This window comes from Leptosomus discolor, chromosome 2, assembly GCF_034619465.1.
Source record: "Leptosomus discolor isolate bLepDis1 chromosome 2, bLepDis1.hap2, whole genome shotgun sequence".
Lineage (NCBI taxonomy): Eukaryota > Metazoa > Chordata > Aves > Leptosomiformes > Leptosomidae > Leptosomus > Leptosomus discolor.
The window spans coordinates 51317324-51341334 of NC_141392.1; the positions used below are offsets into that span (position 1 = coordinate 51317324).

Here is a 24011-nt window from a genome sequence, read left to right on the forward strand (position 1 = left end):
TCTTTTTTCACATTTATCACTTGCCTAAGCTGACACAGTTCATTTTCTCTATAAGTAATTGTGTTCATATGTTGTTAAAAAATGTGTTACTAAGATGGACGTATTGACATTATAACTATATATCACAGAATCACAGAATGTCAGGGGTTGGAAGGGACCTCAAAAGATCATCTAGTCCAACCCCGCTGCCAGAGCAGGACCACCTAGAGCAGGTCACACAGGAACGCATCCAGGCGGGTTTTGAATGTCTCCAGAGAAGGAGACTCCACAGCCTCTCTGGGCAGCCTGTTCCAGTGCTCTGGCACCCTCACAGGGAAAAAGTTTTTCCTGATGTTAATGTGGAACCTCCTGTGCTCCAGCTTGCGCCCGTTGCCCCTTGTCCTGTCACTGGATGTCACTGAGAAGAGCCCGGCTCCATCCTCCTGACACTCACCCTTTATGTATTCAGAAACATTGATGAGGTCACCCCTCAGTCTCCTCCAAGCTAAAGAGACCCAGCTCCCTCAGCCTTTCATTATAAGGGAGATGTTCCACCCCCTGAACCATCTTTGTGGCTCTGCACTGGACTCTTTCAAGCAGTTCCTTGTTGAACTGAGGGGCCCAGAATGGGACACAACATTCCAGAGGCAGTCTCACCAGGGCAGAGTAGAGGGGGAGAAGAACCTCTCTCAACCTACTGACCGCACCCCTTCTAACACACCCCAAGATGCCATTGGCCTTCTTGGCCACGAGGGCACATTGCTGGCTCAAGGTCATCCAGCTGTCCACCAGATATGTCACAATCATTTTATCCCTAAAAACTGTAAAACTGTAAGAAGTCTTATTGAGCTCAGTGAGGTTACTTGCATACAGAATTATTCATATCTGTAACTTCGTCTACTGACAGAGCCTATGTATGGAGCATATGCTACAAAAAAACTTACCTATTTACAAGTATAAAGCTGCTGATGTCCAGGCCACTCTAAATAGGGTAGGAAGGAAATCCGTGATCAGGAGAACCAGGCAGACTTCCCCTGGATCTGAAAACACCATACAGGTCATAATGCCAATGTACTGCAAAGGAACACTATGTGTTGAAATCCTTCCGTTTTATTCCTAAAAGCCTCATACAATGTATACTGATATACTGTATACTCAGACTCGGTATTTCTGACCTACTGGTGTCCTGCTTCCACCATCTGCTTCTACAAAACTATTTTTACCTTAACAAGTATCAGTGGCTGCCACTGAGTGTCCCTTTGATGTGCAGTCAATCACAGACAAGAATAAAGTTGCATAATAAACCATAATTTCCTGTCTGATCATATCCTCAGCCTTGTGTGCTGGGCAATTTCCTTCGAAGTAGTTGACAAACGCACAGGCATGGGCTGCAGCTGTGTGCCTGTTTTGTCCGAAAGACAGAAAGAAAGGAAATCTTGAGAAGTATTGAGATGTTCATGAAATTGAGATGGGTTGTCTTCTGGGAATATTCATAGTTAGAATGAAGATCTTGCGTATTTTTCAGCAGAAAAGACTGTCTGTTCCTTCAGGCCTCAAGATAGGTTTTGAAAATGAGCAAATCCCACAGAAGGCTATGGTGCTCTTCTAGTATCATTCTTCCCGACAACAGGAACAATGGAAACACAGTACACAGTCCAAAATAATGACTTAATACTAGCCTACTGCATTTTCTTCAGAGAGCTACAAGATTTGGTCAGCACAATCAGCGTTTAAAACCAAAGTTAAGATAGATTCTGCTGTTTCAGACTGTATTGCACCTCACGTGCCTCACAGAAATGGTGGTGCATTCCTGTCTTCCACCCATGGATGTAAAGTGTGCAAAATGGGATTTTTGCCAGGGAATTTGTGGAACTATGCTATGCAGATACATCTTGGCAGCAGTGTGACCCATTCCCAAAGGTTAGATGCAGCCTGTACTTGCTGCCTCTCACTAGCTTCAGCTTTTCCAGTGTAAGGCAGAAAATAGCCCACATATAGAGAACTACATGTAATCAAACACAGATTTATTGTTCTGCTTGTTCATGCCTTGTTAGTTAGAATGAAAATTCTGAGCTTCTGTTTTTTGAGGAAAAATGTATAAATTTTGATCTAAGAAAAATGAAAGGGATATTTTAACTTAAAAGTTGTTTTAAATAAGCTTTCACTTCAGCAAGAAGGAACTGATTCATCCTGTCATCATCAGTTCAGCTGTTATTTCACATTTTAATTTATGTGGATCTTGCTTTTGTCAAAGCAAATCTTTTAAATAATTTTCTTTATCTGACATTCATGAAATGATACATGCCCACAAAACTTTTGGCTTTAGCACATTACATATGCCAATGGAAACATTCTCTTCCAGGTGAATTACGACCTGAACTAGGTAAACAGTCTTCTTATTCTGATATCTGAGATATTTTGATCTTTCAGATTATGAGGCCTCCTTTTTAACAGCGAAATTACTTTATATAGCCAACTTAGTCTTTAATTAAAAAAACCCACTATAGTTTCTTACCTTTCTGGTGAAATATACCTTGAAATTATAGGCTTAGAAGCCTTGAAACATCTAACTTCATATCAGCTAAGGACATAGATCTAACAGAGACAGAAATAATTGTGTCATCTTCCTCAAAGTTGCTAATGTATGGGATAGAAAAGGTAAATCCAGCAAAACAGATTGGCAAAGAATTGGTAAAGCGACAAGAAACATGCATAGTAAATTTGTGGCAGAGCGTAGCTCCACATGGTCTTCACTATTTGGCGTGCGTATCTGTAATATACACGTGCTTTGGCTCTGCTTAGTGTCGATTTAAAAAAAAAAAAACCAAAACTGAAGCAAAGTTGCTTGTACAGTATCTGAAACGTTTCACAACTTTTATCCCATTGTATTCAGCGGATGTACTATATACACATCATCATTTATCAGTCTGAGGCCTCCTACTGTGTTTTGGCATTTCAGTATGATTTGTATTTTTTAATTTTTCATATTTGTCATAGTATTTGAGTCATGTGCCCAGTAATCATTTTTTGTGAACTGGAGTCCCTGCTCTCATCCTACTCAGTAAGTTCATGTCTACATCTGCTCAATGAATAAGGATTTCAGGCTGTACTGAAATAATAACATTCTGAGTTGGGGATTTTATACATACATATCTCTCTCGATATAATCTCTAGATATATATGTACACACCTACTTTTATACATTTAATATAATTAAGGAGTGATTGTAAATTACTGCATTGTGTCTCGTTTAAATAAGTCCAATTTCTCTGTGTTCAGAGAATATACTGAATTCATAGAATTCTTGTGTGACACTGGGATCTTTGAAACTGTGTTTCTTTTTTCCAGCTAACTAGCAGTTATATATTAGGAATGAGACTATTTTTGGCAATCAATTCAGGCCATATGTTTTTGCCTGGCAAAAGTGGTTGCTGGGTATTTTCTTGCGTCAGGGACTTTGAGGTATTTAATGGGTGTTTGTTATTTGGGTGTGAGAGAGACGGCAAAAGTAGATGTTAACAAAAAAAAAAAAAAAAACAAAGGGAAGAAGTGCTTTAAAAAACCTGAGAGGGAGAAAATTATTTTTGGAATATGGTAAATCTTCAAGCTTAGCTATAGGACATTCTTTTTTTAACTAGTTCAGAAGAAAAGTTGGGTCCAGATTTCTATTACAGAATTGGAAGTTTCTTTGGCAACCCATCATTTTATAGTTCCTTTTTGATTTAAGAGCTTAAATTTTACTGTCAGAGGACCAAACAGCTATGAGAGTTTTACTAAATGTGTAATTACTTAAGATCTTTAACTAATCGTTACATTATGTCTTTAACAGATGTAATTTTGCCAAAAGAATTTAACTTGCACCTGTCAGGGTAAGTTCCAAGTTGCTACAGAAGTGCTGTACGTTTTGGAACAAAACCCGTTTTGCAAATGTTAAAAGGCAAACGTTGAAATTGTTTCAGAACTCTCACCAGCATGTCTTTCTGGACGGCTCGGAGCTGACGCGGGCGGCCCGGGGCCGGGGCTGTGAAACGCGGCAGCTGCGCTCCCTGCGGGCCGGGGGTCCCTGGCGGGAGGCGGCCTGGGCCCGAGGGGGGCCGGGCGCTGGGGAGCCACAGGCCCGAGTCCCACAAAGAGGTGGAGCGCGCAGGAGGGCCGGAGAGGCTGCGTTTAACCAGATTTCTGTCAGGGGTGAGAAGAAGGAGGAGGAGGAGGAGGAAGAGGAGGCCGAGGCTGGCAGCGCTAGCCCTGGCAGGGCGGAGTGCCCCTCGCACAGCCCTGCCTGCTCACCCCCACCTGTGCCAAATCGCGTCGTGATTAAGAACAGGAGCCTGGCTCCCGCCAGCAGCCCTCCGCCCCACGCACACGCGTGTGCGGTTTTCTAGCCTGTTCTGAGACGCTCCGCGTTGCCGTGGCTGAGGAGATGTTACGTTCCCTCTTCCCTCCGGCGGGAGAGCCGGGCGGCGCCAGCAGAGCAGAGCGGGGGCCGGGGCTGGCGGGCAGGAGCGCAGCCCCGCAGCGAGGTGGGCAGGGCAGGGCAGGGCGTATGGCGAGGGCCAGAGCAGGGAGCCACCGCCAGGTCGGAGGGGCCCAGGCAGGAGCAGCAGCAGCAGGAGGCTGGTGTGGGGACGGGCCCTGCAGCGGCGTCGCCGAGGCAAGGGCTGACAGCCCCGGGGGCCGACATGGGGGCCCTGGGCCGTGGGCAGAGCAGGGAGCCCCCAGGGAAGCCAGGCAGGGACAGTTAGGGCTGGCGGTGCCCCCAGGGCCCCGAGAGTGTCTCTTCAGGCCGTTCTGCAGAGCAAACTGCAGTAATTTTACTATTGAGAAGAGAGGTCTTGGGGAGGTGAGATCGTGCCCACGGTTCAAAGGAAAAGCGAAGCCTCAGGAAGCAGGGTGAGGTATTTAAAGCTGAAGGGCAGGGATATGACTATCCCAGAACACCGAAGCTTATTTTTCTGCTAGTAGAGAACTATTTCTCAGTAAAACAGGTAAATTGGAAAGATGCTCCGGGAAAAGAGGCCGTGGCATGAAACCTTAAAGTTGACTCCTCAGTGATGAACTACAATTTCATTTGCGCATTGTGTGTTTTAAAACTAATCAGGACGTGCCTGTAATGATACTGGGATCCCCACAAGTGGGATGAGTAAAAGCAAAGAAACCTAGACATTCAAAAACTAACATTAGACCTGTAAACACCAAGGAAATAAGCCCTATTATGTTTCTGTTCTCTGGAGCAGCTGGCTTCATCCTCTCCCTTCAAGCAATGCACGTGGCTATACTGCATACAACCATATACAGGGCTAACACTGTCCTAGGCTATAACAATGTTTATTCCCTTGAGTTTTGACCTGTTTTTATTTGTAATAGCTCTTGTAGAAATTGAACAAAGTGAAAACAAAGATTTCCGTGTCGGTAGGTGGGTAGATAGGTATGTTTTCTCTGGGACTTCTGGAACTGATCTATTTCTACATAGCCATTCCAATGGTACAAATATTGGGTTTATCCATATTATAATACGGTTTGCATAAATTTTTATACTTTGTCCTATACTTAACAAGTAACAAACTTCATGAGGTTAGAAAGCTCCTTATTTAGTCAAGTGTGACAGCTGCTGTATTTATCGTACATTTATTTGAGTGGATCTTCAGCTGTCCCCCAGTGCTTCTAGTATTTAGCAGAATGTAGGTACCATAAAAAAGATGTGTTAAGTTTCCTGGGGAACTGCAACTGAGCTTAACTGTTTAAACAGTGGAATCTCACTATTGCAGTCTTCACCTTGCAGTCCCCTGTACAGCCTTAAAGCTACTGCATTATTCCTGCTTGAGATTTTCTGACCCTCTTATGAATTTCATTGAACTCATGCAGTCTTTGCAAAAATACTAGCCTATTCTTCCACAGGACAGGGGTAATTTAAAAGCTGCAAGAGTATACATTTTATTTTTAAGTGTAATATTCTTATTAATACAGAAAGCTGTAGCATATAGCTGGAAAGATGTAGAGTTTAAACACTGTTATCCATATCCAAGCACATTAAAGAACAGTGTGCATCTACTTAAAATGAAGCATGAGTTTAGCTTGATTCTGTACCAAGGAAGTTCATGGCAGCTTTGTGCTGACATAAGCAGCCAGTAAATCAGGACAAAAATAGCGAGGAAAATAGCATTTTTAAGAGACTTTTAAAGGAAATTCCAGCATAATTTTAGTGTTGGGTTAGCTGGCTATGCATTCCTCCAACTTTAAAGTATTAGAGTACAGTAAAACTGAGTGAATTATTCACAGGAAATAATTTACGGACAAATTTAGCTTGTGTCTTGGATTAAGAGGCATACTTCCTAGAACAAAATTAGGTTACTGTGAGAATTGCTGAGTTTAAAATTTGCCTCACAAGCAATTGCATGTGCCCACATAGTTCTGGAGGGAAGAAAGAGTAGCGCTGAGCTCTTGTCTTTTATTTGCCTCTATTCTTGGTTTGGATTACTTGGTAGCAAGGAAGAGTCAGGAGGAAACTTAACCTGCCTACTTGCTAGATTTTACTCAGTGTTACATTATGTTGGAGTACATGTATGGAAGTACAAACCGAGGACATCTACAAAAGAGCTGCCATAGTTGCTCAAAACAAAAGCCTGTTTAACCCCATGTATTACTGTCTCCGACAGTGACCGTAAGCAGAGAGACCCTTCTGAAGAAAGACAATAGGGCAAGCATAGATGATATTTCTCCCTGATGTTCTGACAGCTATCTTTAACTCAAATGACAGGAGCTTTAAAGTGTGTTTTCCTACGAATGGGGGAAAAAAAAAAAATCTTGTGATGGTATCTGTTACTTTGTAGCGTCCTTGCAGTGATAAATTCCTCTTTGGCTCAGCACATGTCTGGAAGACATTGCCCTTCTAAGCTCAAAATCTACATAGAAACTACTTATTTTGTACTAGTATATATTATCCCCTGCTTTTCAGTAGAGAGATTACTGAGCTGCCTATGCAGTAGCTGCCGGTTCCTTTTCTCCCCTTGAGCCGAAGTTGTACAACCTGCATCTACCAGTTCTCAGGCAGAGTTTTCCAGAAGGTCTATTGCTAGTAGCGTAAGGAAACATCTTATTTTGTCTGGGTTTGATCCTAGCTCCTAAAAGCTTAATATGTTGCCCCCCTAAATCTTGCAATGGAAGCAAGTCCCCAGTCCCTGCCCACCCTTTCCGTGCTGCTCATTACTTTTGCAGAAAACTGTTGTCAGGTACAAATTTAGCATTTATGAGTACTACTGTATTGCTTTCCATAAACAGTTGTTTGAATAAAAGTCAATCAGGATTTTTATTTAAAAAGGAAGTAAAACAATTAGAAATCTCAATCTCAAAATTTGCATTAATAACCAAGGAACATTTTTTTATGCTATTTGTTCGGTGTTAGTTAGAACTAAATATGTTTCCACAAGAGAGTTTATTCCTTGCTGAGGAGAGAAATAACGTCACCGAGGATGGGGTTTTATAGACATGATTTATGTCAGATTACTACATTGCTCTCTATGTGTGACTACATCATAAAATCATTTGTTGGCGAAGGTAGTTTACAAACGATCAGAAGCAACCAAATTACTCTGGCTTAATGAGTTGCCACTTACTGCCTGTGTAGGCTCTTTTTCTGCTGCGGCTGTGAAGTTGGCTTACATTAATGTGCATTAATTTTATTTCACAAATGCAGTGATTGAAGGGGCCTAATGCTGCCAATGGCTCAACAGTGAGCGGTAACTCATTAAGTAATGGTTAACTTTGTTGCAGATACCTGTCAGTCTGGACCTGGTGCAAATTATACATCAGGGCATTTTGCCAAGAAAGCATCATACCAATGCCTCGATATCTGCAATGGCAACCCGCTCGTCTCAGGGTAGTGTTTAAGGTGTTGATTTTCAGCCATGCAGACTGGTATGTGTGAAATCATTATCTCTGAGACACTGTCTCGCTCCTTGTGTAGACAGCAGAGGTTCTGTGGTTGGATTTGCCTCTTTATAGAAGAAAGGAGTTGTTGGCAGGATTTTCAGTGCAAGGGCATCAAGACTCAGGATCTTGCTGTCTCAACTTGGCTCCAATTTGTCAGAATTTGGCAACTTTTTGATGAAAAGACATCTGTTTGAGAGTTTTCTTGGAGAGAGCTGAGTATATTTTTGCTAACTGATGAAAGGGCTACATGAATTCCTGTGGGACTGGTTATTCTAATGCTGATGAGATTTTATTTTATCACATATCTATGTCAAGAAGAAAATCAGGCAAGCCAGGTGGTCAGAGCTTTGTGACAGTGACAGCCTCCAAAGCGGGACTTGATGTAGTGGAAGTAGGGTAGAAATTAAAACGAAGCTGACAGCCGTCCTGCTCTGCAGTGCTCCTGGGAGCAACAAGTGTTGGGAAGGTCTCCTATTCTAATGCAGAACCTAGATACACAAATCTGTGAAGAAAAAGACCGAAACCAGTTCCAGGCTGCTGGAGTTGCTGTGGAAAGACCCTTCAAAGAACTTTGCAGAAAGTTGTTTAACAAGTTAATTGGACTTTCAGTAACATGTGCTGACTGGCCGTTTAATACAAGCCTGCCACAACTCTGAGCTATTCCTTTACAGACCTGACCTCAGCTTGCACAGTCTCCCCAACTCATCTTTTTCTTTCCATTTTTTGTTCCTCTTTAATATTTTGCTTTGCTTCTTCCCTTTTTGCGACTCCCTTGATACACTGAAAACCAGGAAATAACAATAAAAAGTTGTGGAACAAGATTTATGGCCATCACATTATATTGTGCTCTGCTGCTAGGTTCTCGCACTACGTATGTCCTACAGTTGCATTTCTACAATTTAGGTAGTAGAAATTCCAGGTAGCAACTGACATTCACTCGGGGTTTTTATAGTGCCCACAAATGTATCTTATGTTTATTAAATTTAAAGATAAAAATAATAGTATCTTGCTGTATGATTGAGGATGAGCATCTGAAGAGCTCCAAGCATCTGGAAGATATGTTTTCATTTTATTTATTGAAATAAAAAAGGTACTTGGAACAGCTGCCTTCAGCCTGTGCTTTGAGAGGTGATGCGCAGTTGTGCTGTAACGGAGAGACTTGCAGAACATTTCCACAGTACTGTAGCAGGTGGCGAGGATTTTACATTATCTTGATTTCTGCCTTCTCTTCCTTTCTTTATCCTTTCTGTCCATTGTCCTGTTTTTAATCTGCACTAAACTGGTTAGTTGTACCACATGAAGTATTGATCACCGTTCATGAGGAAAATTTAATACTGAAAAGGAAGGGATAATACTTTCTAGTGTGAAATAGTTTAGATGTAGGTTTTAGAGCTAGGAAGAGATGTGTTCTCAAATCATGTGCTGAGCCAAAGAGGAACTGATCACCACAGACATATACTGTCACAAGACTTTCTTTCCCAGTCTTAAGAAAATGCATTTCAAAGGTCTTGTCACCTGACCTCTGTAGGGAAATGGCTTTTAAGAACCAAAAATGTTTCACTGTCCTTGGGATAAACTTGAGTTATATTCTTTCTGTCTGTAGGAAGAGTGAGGAATAAAGAGTACCTGAAGCTGCTGTAGTTATTATGGACACAATATTATTGCTCAGCAATAAGATTTTAAAGTTTAAATATGTGCATTCTTTTGCCACAGATCGTATATTGTAGGCTATAGCTTTTGTTTGGTGTGCAGCAAAACAGGATTGTGTGATTCACTACTTTAGGAAGAAAAAGAATTGGCTATTTTATGTCAAAACTAAAGAGGAAATGTGTGTTTTGCATGCAGCGATGTAAAAACATCTACAACTTTTTTTTTTTTTTTTTTCCATTCTTGGCACAGTTCAGTTGTTTTGGTTCTATATATCAGGACTGTGCCTTCACAATTAGTTCAGAAGCAGGGCCTAAGCAACATGCACTAATTTTCTTCTTGATTCAGAAATGGAAGGCCTGTGGGGTTGATGACAATGGGGGTTGAAGCTTTGGCATTTTTGGTATGATTTGCCAAAGAAGAAAGGCTGCTGAATTCCAGGGCTCTGAGAAATGGCCTGTTGAGATCCTGACAGGGGTGCCTGCCCACCAGCTTTCTTCCATCCTTCACTTGAAACTCTGCAGCTCCCCTACACACCTGCCCCATGTACTTGTATCTGAATGTAACCAGTTTGCATCTGCATTTGCTTAAATTTCCAGCTGAGTTTGTACCAACATGCTGAGTTGGAAACAGGCACAGCTGAGGTGGGTGTGGGTACAGATTTCTTTCAGTATCCCAGTTGTATGAGTAGCAACCTCCAGCGTAAGGGATGGACAGATGGCCAGGAGCAGTACTGTCTTAAACTACCTACGATTTTAGTCACAGTCTTCGTCACTTATGTTCCTTTCACTAACAATTCTCATATTACTTCATGGGGAAAAGTTATTCAGCATATTGTGTCCTTATGACCACAGCACCCACTTGTATCTGGCATTTGCATAGTGCTTCATTCTGAGAGAGATAATCCAAACAGGAGTCCAGTCAACAGGACTGGAAGAATGAAGACGTATTTATTTCCATGAAGTGCTGCAGAATGAAAATAGTTTAACACTTACATGGTACTTCTTATTCAACAAAAAGATCATAAAAAGTCACTACATTGAATTTTTGATATATTTGAAGTGAAAACCCGTGTCAAAATAGTGAAACTTGCTACAACTGGGAACCGTGATCTTTATTCCACTCAGTAGTTACTTCTGTGTACGCCTCCACTCTCTGGTCCAATTGGGGCAGCAGGGAGAGGTAGAGGGGTGCATTTTTACTCCTCATTTCCATTTCCCTAAATTGCTAGCCTCTATCTGTGAAGACTTAGGACCATAGAATGGTTTGGGTTGGAAGGAGCCTTAAGTATCATCTAGTTGAACCCCCCTGCCATGGGCAGGGACACCTTCCACCAGACCAGATTGCTGAAGGCTCCATCCAGCCTGGCCTTGAACACTGCCAGGGAGGGGGCAGCCACAGCTTCTCTGGGCAACCTGTTCCACTGCCTCACCACCCTCACAGTGAAGAGTTTCTTCCTTACATCTAATCTAAATCTCTCTTCCTTCAGCTTGAAACCGTTACCCCTCGTCCTATCACTACTCTCCCTGATCAAGAGTCCCTCCCCACCTTTCCTGCAGGCCCCCTGTAAGTACTGGAAGGCGGCTCTAAGGTCTCCCCCCGAGCCTTCTCTTCTCCAGGTGGAACTTGCTACATTCTGCATAGCCACCTTTAACCTAGCACTGCGTGCTAGACCATCATTTCTGTGTAGAAGACAGTCCCTTATGTCTTCTTTTCACCTGAGTGCATGTCATGTACCCTGCAACTCTGTGTGGTCTGATTTCGTAGTATCCGTTTCAAGGGGGAGCTGTGTTGCTCAGTGCAAATGCAGTTCCTGCCCTTAAACCCAGAACTGAAAACTTCCCCTCTGCCCTGCTCACGGAAGTGGCATGCCAAAGGAGTAAGCCTGCGGTCTTTGAAGAAGCCAGTTTCCACCACTCGAGTTATTATACCAGACCGAAATATTTCTTACTGTGTGGGTACATGCTTGAAAAAATGGGTATTTTCATAGGAAACATGGGGAGTTCTTCTGGGAATACGTAAGTTACTTTACTGCAACTATTCCCTTATGTAGCACTTGCTGATCCGTCCAAACAAGACATTAATACTTGTTAAATGTAAAATTGAAATTATTGCATGAAGATGCACACCTTAGATATCTGAAAGATGTAGTGAAATATTTATATACTTCTTTCTCATTTGCTCTTTCAGTTATACACCTTTCCTCCATTCAGTGCTGTGCTTAAAATGTGTGGATTTAAAAGTGAGATTTTAAAGGCTGTAGAGATTCAGATACTGAGATTTACAAAAGCACCTAGGTATCTCTTGATCCCTCTGGGAATCAGATCCTTGTGATATTTACAGAGATTATCTTTTGACATGACAGTCGTCTCAGTTTCCTTTTATCAGAAAAGTTTTACTGTTTGTCACCTCTTACAGATGTGGGAATAGGAGAGCTGATCCAAATGGAACCTTCTTTCTTCAGCTCAGTTTGGCTACATGTTAGTTTTATTAACTTGATTTATTTCTTTTGGATTTCCATCAGCAGTTTAGGCCTCAGGTAAATTCTCTAATCTTCTGTTAAGCCAATATTTATTTAACTTCCAGTAGACAAACTTCAAATTCTAAGTCTTTTCAAAGTATATATTCCTTGGAAGAGGTCTCAAATGTCTGCATAATTTCTTCACTTGTGATCTCTTGAATAACATGTGCTATTAGATTATCAACTCGATAGTGATTATTTAATTATTGAGGTGAGATATCAAAAAGAAAACAATGTTTCTTTTTCCTAAAAAGAAAGCTTGAAATATTATAGTAATGAAATTCTGGGTTTATTCCACATACTGAATTTCTGTATTTAATGTTTTTCTGCTCTGTGCAAGTAAGCAAAGGTCTTTTCTGTTCTTTTACATTAAAAAGAATTGGTGGTTTGGAGACTTAGAATAGAATAAATGTGTTTAGGAGCAAAATATTTGTGGAGTAGAACTTTCCAGCAAGGAAAGTTTGGCATTCTAGCATTTTTCTGAGTTAGCTCTTAGGCTTGTAAGAGAGTAGTTGTAATCTTTGCTGTGAGGTGCAAAATATTGCACTCACACACCCGTTTTCCGTGTTTGCTTGTGGTTACAAATGTGAGACTGAAACTTTGCTACCTTGTACACACTGGGAGGAGGAGACTATACCTGTTGGAAGTGAATGAAAATAAACTAATTTGAGGGAAGGGGTGAGGATTGTTGATGAGCATGAATTATGCTTGCAGTAAGTGTGTTGGTTTTATACTGTCTTTAAAAATGAGTACTATTTTACAATTAGTTTAAATTACACCTTTTTATCCTTCTTTTATCAAGCACTATCCACTTACCAGCACATTTGATTTGCAGAGTCAATGCACTTGCTAACTTCTTTTCGTTTCCAAACCAAATAGCACTGGCTTTCAAAAGACTAAAGCAGCTTATTTATTAGTTAGGAAGAAGCACATGTTTTTTATGTGTGTATGTGAGCATATCCATAAAAATGTATTAAATAGATCCCCATTGATTTAACTATATATTTTGCTACTGGCCCAGAAAATGTTATTTACAGTTGAGCATTATGAGTGTCCTGGAAGATGGGAAATGTTCAGTTCCCATTAGCTGGAACTACTTCTTCGCGGATAAATCCTCCTTTACTCTCCAAACCACAATCAAAACAAAATTACAATTTCACTGATTTTGAACTGTCTGAACATACAAACTAGCTATTTCCAGAGCACTTTTAAATAGAAATCAAAACTGGTAACAAGATGCACTACACAAGAACACTTTGTGTAACACACTGCAGGGCACATGTACTGCGCCCTGCCTGACATAGGATTATGCAATCTTACCCTGCATTTTAGTACATTAAAAGGGTACTTTCAAATGCGAAACTTAAAATGTTGTGTTAAATTTTGTTGGTATATGGCCTTGTCTCCTAATGATTAACCAAATCTGAATTGAAGATGTGAAATTGCAAATATTTACAATGTTCATTGCTCAGCCAAACAATGGCAGCGTTCTCAGCCATATTCAAAGTCTCTTAAAGTATCTGACAGCGTTGGAGTGGTCATGTAAACTGTGTGTTTGAAAAATCATAAAAATCCAGTTTTCAGTTTTAAAATTAGTTATTTCTTTAAACTATATAAATACTTTTGAGCTTATGCTTCTGTAGGTCATCAAAAATGCCAAGGAATAACATCTTGAGCTAAAACATTGCAGTAGGAATGGGAAATAAACCTTTAAGAGTGTTGCTACAATCAATACCCAAGCAGTTTAGGTGACAGGTACCCACTATCTAATTGATATAAATGATTTTTTGTTTTATATTGGGTTTTGCTAATTCCTCTGCTTCCTGCCTGTGGAGCTATTGGTCGAAGCGGTCCACCGGGGCATGTCTACTGTTTGTACAATCTCCATGACTGATATGGCTGCAATGAGCTTTTTTCCTGTTTCATAGTTCTTGTAGTCATTCCCCTGACTGTGGGCTCAATGAGCGCATTCAGACTCCTTCTGAAAAACAGCTCTGCCAGATGAATGGCAGGAAGCTCATGAGTTTGTTTGCCAGACTTCTCTGGCTATATAAACCAGTTGCTGCAGCTCTAAAAATGATATGACTGGTGCAGTCGTGATTTTCTGCACTGAAGGTGCACGCCGGCAGGAGTTATGTACTGCAGATATTTTAGTGAGCTCTGAAAAGACCACGCTGTAATGCAACACTCCCAAACATTTCTGCTAGCGTGTGATTTTCTCTCCATCGTTATCTTCTGTAGAATTATATCTGTGGGAAACCAGTTTATATGACTGTGGTTTACTGTGTAACAAGGAATTGTTTTCCCGTGTATTATTTAATATATTTTGGCTCTAAAGCATCCTACATTTATTTGTTAGAGGCAGGGGGGATGAGCACGAGGGGCACAGAAACGTGTGTGCCCTGTGCCCACTAAGGTTAGGACTGAACCAAACATCTACTGTGCCAGTTAGCAGCTACTTAGACAGCTGCCTAGCTGGGTCTCTTTTCGTTCTGACTGTTCTCTGTAATTTCTAACACTGCCAAGGGGAAACACATGGTTTTTATTTATTGGTCGCTAACTATTCTGTGATGGGTTTCAAAATTGTAGACTGCAGTGCTAATAGCTTTTTTCTGAAAATAGTGCATGCTCCCTGAATTTGAAGGGTAAGCATCTTGTAGTCACTGTAGTACAACCCCGTCATGAGAAATGATGGCTTTAAAAGGTGTTCCGCTCTTGTTCAGTCTTTGTCAGGTTCAACTCCAGCCATGGCTTCCCGGTGGAGGTTGGTTCGGATGCCAGCATCCTCCAGCTGAAAGAGGCGGTTGCCCAGCGACAGGGAGTTCCAGCTGACCAGCTGCGGGTGATTTTTGCAGGGCGGGAGCTCAGCAATGACTTGACTCTGCAGGTAAGTCTCCCTTGGTAGCTTTGCTTCTGGACTGCTGCCAGCTACACTGCCTCTGCCTCTAATGCTGCCAATCTGACGTTCATGCCTGAGAACTAATAGAAGAAATAGTGCCTGGGGATTCCTTGAACTTTACTCCACACTGCTTCATTAATTCTGACCTTCTTAATTATGCATTAAAACAGCAAGCAGGAAGGATAGGGGAAGAGAGAGAATACGAGAGAGAGAGCACGGGAGAGGGCTGTGCCTAGTGAATAAATGTTTACTGACTACAGAAGCAAGCCATGCACAGTTTCTGTATCTGTTCAATTTCTATCTTACTTATTCCATTTGAATCTTAACGAAGAAGGATGTGAATAAATTGCTCTAAATCAGGCTGCACAGTCATCACATTTTATAGAATTTGTAACCCAATTGTGACCCCTGGAGGATAGCTACAGGGCTGCTGCCGCTCCGTGTGCTGCTGCGCACACATGCGGGCGAATGCGCTGCTGGAGGGATGGTTCCAGATCAGAAAGTGCACAGAAATGTGCTCCAAACCACTGAGCTCATAAACGTGTGAAGCTAAGAGAGGAGCAGGGAGCATGGAAGAGCGGCTTTAAGTAGGTGTCTGAATTTCAGCTCCTGAAGGTTAGCTAACTGTTCTCTGCAATAAATGCAGAGAGGTGTTCATCTGCGGTGAGCAGTAGTAAGCATGGAAAGATAGGTTCAACTTTCTCTTCCTTGTCTTTGCTACCGTTACCAGCGCTGCCACAGTCGCTTTATGAATATTTTTATTTATGCTGCATGCAGATTTGGCAGTTCACTCGGATAGCCGGGGCTTAGCACAAGATCACACGTTTAAGACATCTGGGGAACTTGAGGAAACTTACTGGCCTTTCAACAGAGTGCAAATACTGATTTAATGAAATTGCTATCCTTCTGCAGCGGTATCAAAGAACTCCAGATGCAATCTGTAGTAGTGCAGGTGATTATGTAAAGAACCCTCACAGGCAGAACTGTTTCAGATTAATTGGCACTCATATTTCAGAAGTATTGCTGTACTTACAGTGGCTGCTAAGCCTGGGCACAGAAAGTCACTACTGTATTGATGACCTATCACTATTTCTCCTTGGGTATGATATTTATTGTTTTGCAAGGGATTTTAGGAAGTTTCGGCACACAAGGGAAGGTATAGGAATGCGAATTGTTGTCAGTCTCCAATGCAACACCTGCATAGTATTGATGCATGTATCTGCAGCATGAACAGCAATGTGCTTCACCTACTTGTATATGAAAACATAAATATAAAAATGTAAGAATAAAAAAAAATATAATGTGAATTGTAGAAGTTGTCAGTTCCCAGTTGCTAGATTTAGCTGTTTGTGTTTTTCTGTCAGAAGCTTCTGAACCACTTAGCATTTCCTGGGAAGCTGTAGGTATTGGTGTTACTGCCATTTTATATCAACATGAAACACAGATTTTGAGCCCACTTTCACACTTGCAACCAAGTTTGTTGTCAGCTACAACATACAATCTCTTGCCAGGGTAAATTAAAAATTGCTTTCCAAATATACAGGCCTGACTTAATGTCACTGGAATGTCAGAATTACCATGAGTAGTCAAGACTTTTTAGTATTTAGTAAAACCGACCGACACTCATTGCTTTGGCTCTCAGCTTCTAAAGCAGATAGGAAGGTCAAAAGCTGTTTCAGATGGTATAACCCATACTTCTGCATTTAAGTGTCTGATATGTTGCAATGGTTAATATCGTCAGCGGTGTATCAACTACATTTTTATTCTTGATATTTAATTACATGCATTTTACTCTGCTTCTGTGTTTGCAGTTTTTTCTGTCATATATTTGTGTTTGTGTATTTATTGTGGAAATTTGTCAGCACAAGGAGGACAGATGAGGGTCTGAGTTCCTATGGTAGGCTGTTTGGGGCTTTTTGCATAAAAAGCTGAATGCTAGTAAAACTTGAGTGCTAGTGAAATACTAACTACTGGCATTTATATTGCATCTGTAATTTCAGAGTTAACATCACCTACGAGCAAATTACAGATTTGCATGCAGAATAAAATACAACATAGATATGTGCTCAGCTGACGCTTTTAAGTTATTTCATTTTATGGTAAAGTAAAGTAGAATTTCTAGTATGACTGTTTTATCCTTCTGTTTTTCATAAATTCCTTTTGAACTTATTTGCCCAAGATGCTGTGGAACAATCTAGAGGTCAGGAAGGAGAACTGATGGTATTACAGATAATGAGATTATAGAGGACATGGGAAAAGCTGCGATAATTGCAGGAGTATGGGGCAGGGATATAGGAAATACTCCAGGATAGCAAACTTTATTGGTTTCACAGCTCACAGAGCAACTAGATTTGTCTTGACAGCTACTTTAAGATCTCAAGCAGCTAATACAAAACTTAACCGAGAATGTGAAAGCTATGTTTGTTTTCCTGTTTGGAGAGAAGGAAAAATCTTTCACGGTAGCTGAAACCTGTAAAAAAGAAATGAAGCTGGAATGGACAAGCATTAAACAGAAATTATTATAAGAAAGAAAGTGCCAAGTCAAGATCTTAAATAAGTAATTTGATATCAACAACAAACGTAAAAAAATGTAGGAAGAATAGAAGTGAAATATGTGTGGAGACATTTAATTTGGTACCACACGTAAGTGTTTTGTCCTTGAAAAAAGAGAGGAAGATTAGACACTGATTCAACTGTGCACAGGGGAGATCAGCATCTTAGCTAGTGACTAAGGGGCAAGTAGTGAAATTAGAGCCATGCTAAGGGAAGATTGGTAATGACTGGATGAAGAATGAGACCTGCAAATTTGGATCTCCCAAGAAGGAATTAGAGCAATAAGCTGCTTCCTAAAAGCACAGCAAATGGTGTCACTTTAACGGTGCTAAATATTCCAAAGAATGATGAAGAGCTCTCTGCTGATTACAGTTCCCTTTGGAATGAATAGAAGTAATTAATTAATATATACCCAAAATAGAAATTCTTTCAGAAGGCTGTCATGAGTGTATGAGAACAGTGGCAAGATCTTCTTGTGACAACCATAAGGGCAAAAGAACAACAGAGCCATAACAGACTCACCAAAGGAATAAACAGGAGGTAGCTGCATATCAGGAACATGGTTGTAATGGGAGATGAGTGCTTACTACAATATTGTCCTTGCCTTCAAGAATGGCAAAATTAGTTAACAAGCCTCCTGGAACCAAAATATGTAATATTTATTGATACACAATTTTGCTCGATGCAATTTGAAGTTTACGACTGGTAATAGAAGCAGTATTATATTAGTACTGGCTTGCCCTTTCTTGGAGAGCTCGAAATCCCCTTGTGTGAAGAAGCTCTTTGCAAACAGTTTGTAAGAGAGATTCCCTGCCTTGCAGAGCTTACTGTGTAAATGAATGAGGCAGACAAATGATGTGGTGGGAATCAGTAGCCTGGCTTGCTCACAGTCAGTAGCAAAACAGGGATAGAATTAAGTGTTCTGTTTCCCAATCCAGCACCATTTCTTTTTGACAGTGTTTATGAGGTAATTGTGGAAAATACAGTTCTTTGAAACAGAAAAGGGCTAAGCATGTGATTACTAGCAGGACTTGTTAGCTTTAGCGCAGTGCTCCACTGAGACAGCTTGCATTTGGCTGGAGCATATTGAGGCTTGGAGCATAGGCTTCACATGAATTTGGCTTTGACTGCATCCATCCATATAGGTGCTTTCCTAAAATTATTTATACGTACATTCAAGAAAGAAACAAACATGACTAGAAATATTGTTAAATACTAATGTGTGAGCTGATGAGCATAACTGAAAATGAGTGGCATAACTGGAGTAGCAACATAGATGATGATCTCTACAGAGGAAGGAAAAGGGAAATGGTAAGGGAGAAATGGTGCTGTAAGTAGTGTTAGCGTGCTGCGGTGTGACAGTGGTTTGCAAAGTGTATGCTTAGTTGTGGAAGGGTTTCTGAATGGTAGACATAAGAGGTCAATCCAGAGGGCACCTGGCTCTACTGAAAGCACTTGCCAGTGCTATTGGGTGAAAAGCTCAAGGACAGAGAGAGCCCCTTGTGACAATGGGTCTCACATTTTGAATATTTATAGAAATAGGGTATCGTTAATACTATCGTTCTCAGTGAAAAACTTTTTTAGCAGAAACAGGTAATTGAACAATGGAACATGGCATTTTATCAAAGAAGGACCTTGTGTGCATAAATGTATGGCAACTTTCTTACTCTAGGCACAGCTTAGCACAATAGAACTTCCAGCAGTTCTTGTATTTCCCTGTTTCAGTTTACTGAAGGTACAAAGGAGAAACCAGGTGATACAGTGCAAAACGTGCCCCTAACCAGCAAAAACCCCCCATGTGCTCAACTTTAGTTATAAACCCATGAACAGTAAGATTAGAATGGGTCCTTTGACATACACAACAAGTAGTGCCTTTATTTTACAACCTACAGTTTTGAATATAGGATACCAAATCACACAGGGGGACATCTTTGATACTCAGCAGTTTTATGGGTTACAGAATACAGTTGAGCCAACATTTGCGTACATAAATGCTATTTGGAGAGATTTGCTCGCAGACAGCCTGACTGAATCAGTCATCCTATGTGAAATTCAAAGAGAGAAAATGATTTTGTGTATGTGTGTTTAAATCAGTATTTTGGGTCAATATTTGATTGACCTGTGGATCTTTTCGTACTTGTAAACCTGGAAGAGACATGTATTGTGCTTCTTCAAACCAGAAAAAGCCAGCTGAAGAATGCTTAGCTATATTATAGTAATAAAGGAAATCTAGAGATGCCATCTGTGTTGCCAGGTGATATGGACTTGGTTAAGTGAGTGGATAACAATACTGCTCACTCTTGTTCCTTTTCATGGCTGCAGACTCACTCTATGTGACAACAGGGATTCTACATGTTGAATAAGTTTTTCCAAGTCTTGTGATGGACCTTGTGCTGTTATATGCCCATAATGAGTGTGGAAAGGACTATGTAGCCATATTTAGTATGAAGTCAAGTCAGGGCCAGCTGAGGTCTACAGATTTTGCATGTCTGTTTAAGAGGATACATTACTCATTAACATCAAGATCTAGATGCATTATTAAAGCAGACCTTCGAGCCCAGTAACACATTTCTCTTCTGCTTTTAAATGCATTGCTATTCTATTCTTTTCATGCTAAGTTTTCCCTCGAAGTAGGAGACAGTGAAAAAAATTAAATATAGCTAAATAAGGGATAAATTATCTTCAAGTAGTTTGGTAACTCCAGAAAGTGAAGGGGCCATGTTTGAGGGGGCTGCAGCCTCTAGGATGACCTTGAGCTTTGCTTATGCCTTCTGGACTCTTCTGACATTTCTTATGTGGTTTAGTTGGTCTTCTGACGGTTGGGGAGGAAGCGTGACAGGGTTTGCTTTGCAAATGTTCTGCGGTGTGCACTCTCTACAAGTTTGTATTTAATTTCTAGAAGTATCTGGGTTTTGGTACCTAGATGAATTGTGTGTTGTCTGCTAAATCTCGTTCATGGTTCCCTGGTGATTCTTGTAGCAGTCTTACTGACTCATGATATTTCTGAATGACCTGTGTTGTCCATTTTAGAATAATTTCCAAATTTCTAAATGTGACTTTCTTTTGTTTTCCACTTTGCTGACAGTTTCAGTAAGGTGGGAGTCAATTGAATTAATTTCCATTCCATCTATCATTGTTATTACTTTCTTATATGGGAGAACATGTTCAGGCAACAGATGAATTTTATTTTTTTTTAAACTTCATTTCTCTTAGGCAGTTAAAATTCACTACATTGAGGCCATTAAGTGAATTTTATGAAACCCATTTCTGAAAGAGCTGTTGTTTTGCATGGGACTGATAGAGAAACTGCAATACCATTTCCACGAAATACAGCCCGTTGATAAGAAACTCCTCTGGCAAATCACTGTAGTTCTTCTCAAGACATATGTAGTGTTTCAGAATGAAATTATCGTGAAAATTGCACTAATATTCGATGGGCTTTTGTTTTCTGCCTGAATACTTGCATTAGACAGTCACTTGTTGAATCTTTCTCCCTCGTCATGAGTACGATCCAATTCATAATTTCACAATGCTGTCCATTTTTTGATTAGAATCCTGCTTTAGGTTGCAGGAGGGAAAATGTGTAGGAAAAAACTTCAAAAAGCTCTAGCTGTTGGAGTGGTGGCAGTGAGTAATAACTGTTGAGTTTGTAAATCATGACAGTAAAACAAAGGTCAGCCCACGTCTTTCATTCATCACCTTTCTAAATTGCTCTGGTGAAAAAGCGTTTAGCATATTGCACACCGTTACCAAAAACTAGAGTTGAATTAGCAGAAGGTCAAGGGTAAGAGGGATATTTTCTTCCTTCCTCTCTTTTTACCGAAAGACAAAAACATGGTATTAACTGTTCTGTTAGACTACATTTATAAGGAAGGATCCATAGAGACTAAAATAGAACAATAGTTGACAAATATTTGTATTGTGTTAAAAAACAAGCAAAAAGAGGATTTATTTAACATGCTACATAGTGAAAATACTGGATTAAGAAATAGGAAATTGGGACAGAGTACCTGTGGATTATTTTTTAACGTTGACAATTTTGTGTCTGGAAAATAAAATCATAAAGGAAGAGATGGAAGCTTCAGTGTTGGAAATATACTTTAAAATAGCAGGTAGCATACCAAAAACGCCTTCTCCATAGAAGGATGGAATGGAGTCCCTTGCCATTATAATTTATTTGCTTTAGTCTTAATTGTACATATTTAAATTTTTACAGCTCTGATCAGCTGAAGTGCCATCCATAATACATTCATATTTGTAATTATCAAGGTCACATAGCTATTTAGTAAACCATTCTGGTTTCCTTATTTTATTTTTGTTTTTCATGCTTTCTCACTTATTTTAATTGAAAATGTGGGAGGGAAACTTAGATGTTTCATATCTCATGACAGTTTTTATCACAGATGAACCTCCATACTCTAGGAGACACAGAATTACTCCTTTTAGGAGCGGCTGCGATGAGGGGGTGGAGGGGAAAGAAAAAATCAAAAGAGCAGAGTTGTTGCATTATGGCAGCAAAGGCCCCATGAAAGGAAATAACATTGTTCATCCACAAAAATTAACAGCAATGCAGGCTTAAAGAGAAAGAAGAACATTTTAGGAGTTATTGAAGTAAAGGTAGGTATATAATTACAGAATCACAGCATGGCAGGGGTTGGAAGGGACCTCTGGAGATCTAGTCCAACCCCCTCTGCTGAAGCAGGTTCACCTACAGCGGGTCACACAGGACTGCATCCAGGCGGGTTTTGAATATCTCCAGGGAAGGAGACTCCACAGCCTCCCTGGGCAGCCTGTTCCAGTGCTCTGTCACCCTCAGAACAAAGAAGTTTTTCCTCATGTTCAAGTGGAACTTCCTGTGCTCCAGTTTGTGCCCGTTGCCCCTTGTCCTGACACTGGGCACCACTGAAAAGAGCCTGGCCTCATCCTCTTGACACCCACCCTTTAGATACTCCTTATACATCATTTCATTGGAGCAACCCTTGATGAATTTACAATTCCTAGAAGATTTCTTATGAACTCTGAATGCCTGTTGAAGAAATGAATGTGAAGCGTTTATAAAAAAAAAAAAAAAAAATTAGCAATAGCCAGAACAGGGCAATTCAGTTTTCTCCCTTCATTTAGATTAAATGAGCAGCAAAAGTACCTGTTCCACAAATGAAATAACTTTCAGTTTCTTCATATACAGAGCAGGTTGTTATTTTCTTTTTTTGGGTAAAACATTGGCTTCATTGATTTAGTGAAAGTGATGCCATTGACTTTCCAGAGCCAGCATTCTCCCTCTTGCTCTGTCCCATGTCCACACACACAAAATCTTTACTGTCCTGGGGAAGCCCCTCAGCTAGTGTGAAATGCTGTACCTTCCATCCGTAGAAGTATGGATGTGATTCCCCTTCCTGCTGAGTCCTGTTTCCAGTGCTGTTCCTGAATGCATGGATCAGTGCTTTCCTCACCTGTACTGCTTTTCTTATTATTAGTTTCCCACAGTTCAAGTCACTTTTTTTTGTTTCCATTTCTGCCTCTCCCATCAATTCCGGTTCTTTGAAATCCTATTTCCATCCAATGTCCATTGCACTGTTAAATCAGCTTAGGAAACTAATTGTTCTTTCTAATCTTCCTTTTTCGCAGCCTATGAAATGCAGGGGGTGGGGGGAAGAGAATGAAAAACCCAAGTTGCCTTGCAGACCTGCTCCACCTGCCAATGAGCTCTCTTTTTCTTCTACTTATGGTTTCTGCCTCTCATTGGAAGATGTGCTTCTGTACTAACTGTTGACCTCCTTGTTTTCTGATTTTCTTCTATCTAACCAAGAAGCTGACAGATCTGCAGGAGGCTATAGAGCTACTGGATAATCTGCAGGTAGTGGAGGGGGCCTTCTGGGAAATCTGAGGAGGAGTGTCTCATCTCAGACAGCTGTATTCCCAGCAAGAAAACAGACAGGCCCTCTTGTGAGATATTGGACTTCACGTATACCTTCACATCACTTTGTCTATATACATGTGGTGATATATAAAAAGTTATCACCTTATTTTAGGTAATTTTGAAAAGGTATGTACATGTTGGCAATTATTTGGTTGATGAGGTTACACTTCTCATGAAGAGACATGTACATGACACCACAGTTGCTAGTTTTATGGAAGAATTAATATAAAAAAAGATACCAATAATGAAACATCTTTAAACTTCAAAAGCATTTCTAATACAGTTTTTCCCTATTAACTATTTGACATAAAACAGCATGATGGAAACATATAAAAGTTTTATTGTCATATATTTGGTATGCGTGATATACCAGAGCTCTGACTTTGTGATTTGTTTCTTATACAGCTCATCTCAAATTATCCTATAAAATATTTTTACTGTACTACCTTAGCATCTTTAACATATCAATCTATTCATTTGTATCTTTCACAGTATGCAGCATGTTGTGAGTAAAAACCAGATAAATGTATGCAAGCATGTTTAAGTACAGAAAATAATAGCTACTTTCT

At 40.4% G+C, this 24011-nt stretch overlaps 1 protein-coding gene across 1 annotated transcript in view; it reads left to right on the top strand.

Annotated features, from left to right (window-relative positions):
- Positions 1–4399: 4399 nt before the first annotated feature.
- Positions 4400–24011, top strand: part of PRKN (parkin RBR E3 ubiquitin protein ligase) — a 629698-nt gene continuing 610086 nt past the window's right edge. Inside the window, exons 1-3 of the mRNA XM_086460407.1 lie at positions 4400–4869; positions 11320–11510; positions 14797–14960. Coding sequence (XP_086316533.1) covers positions 4400–4869; positions 11320–11510; positions 14797–14960 — 825 coding nt within the window. The remainder of the gene's footprint in view (positions 4870–11319; positions 11511–14796; positions 14961–24011) is intronic.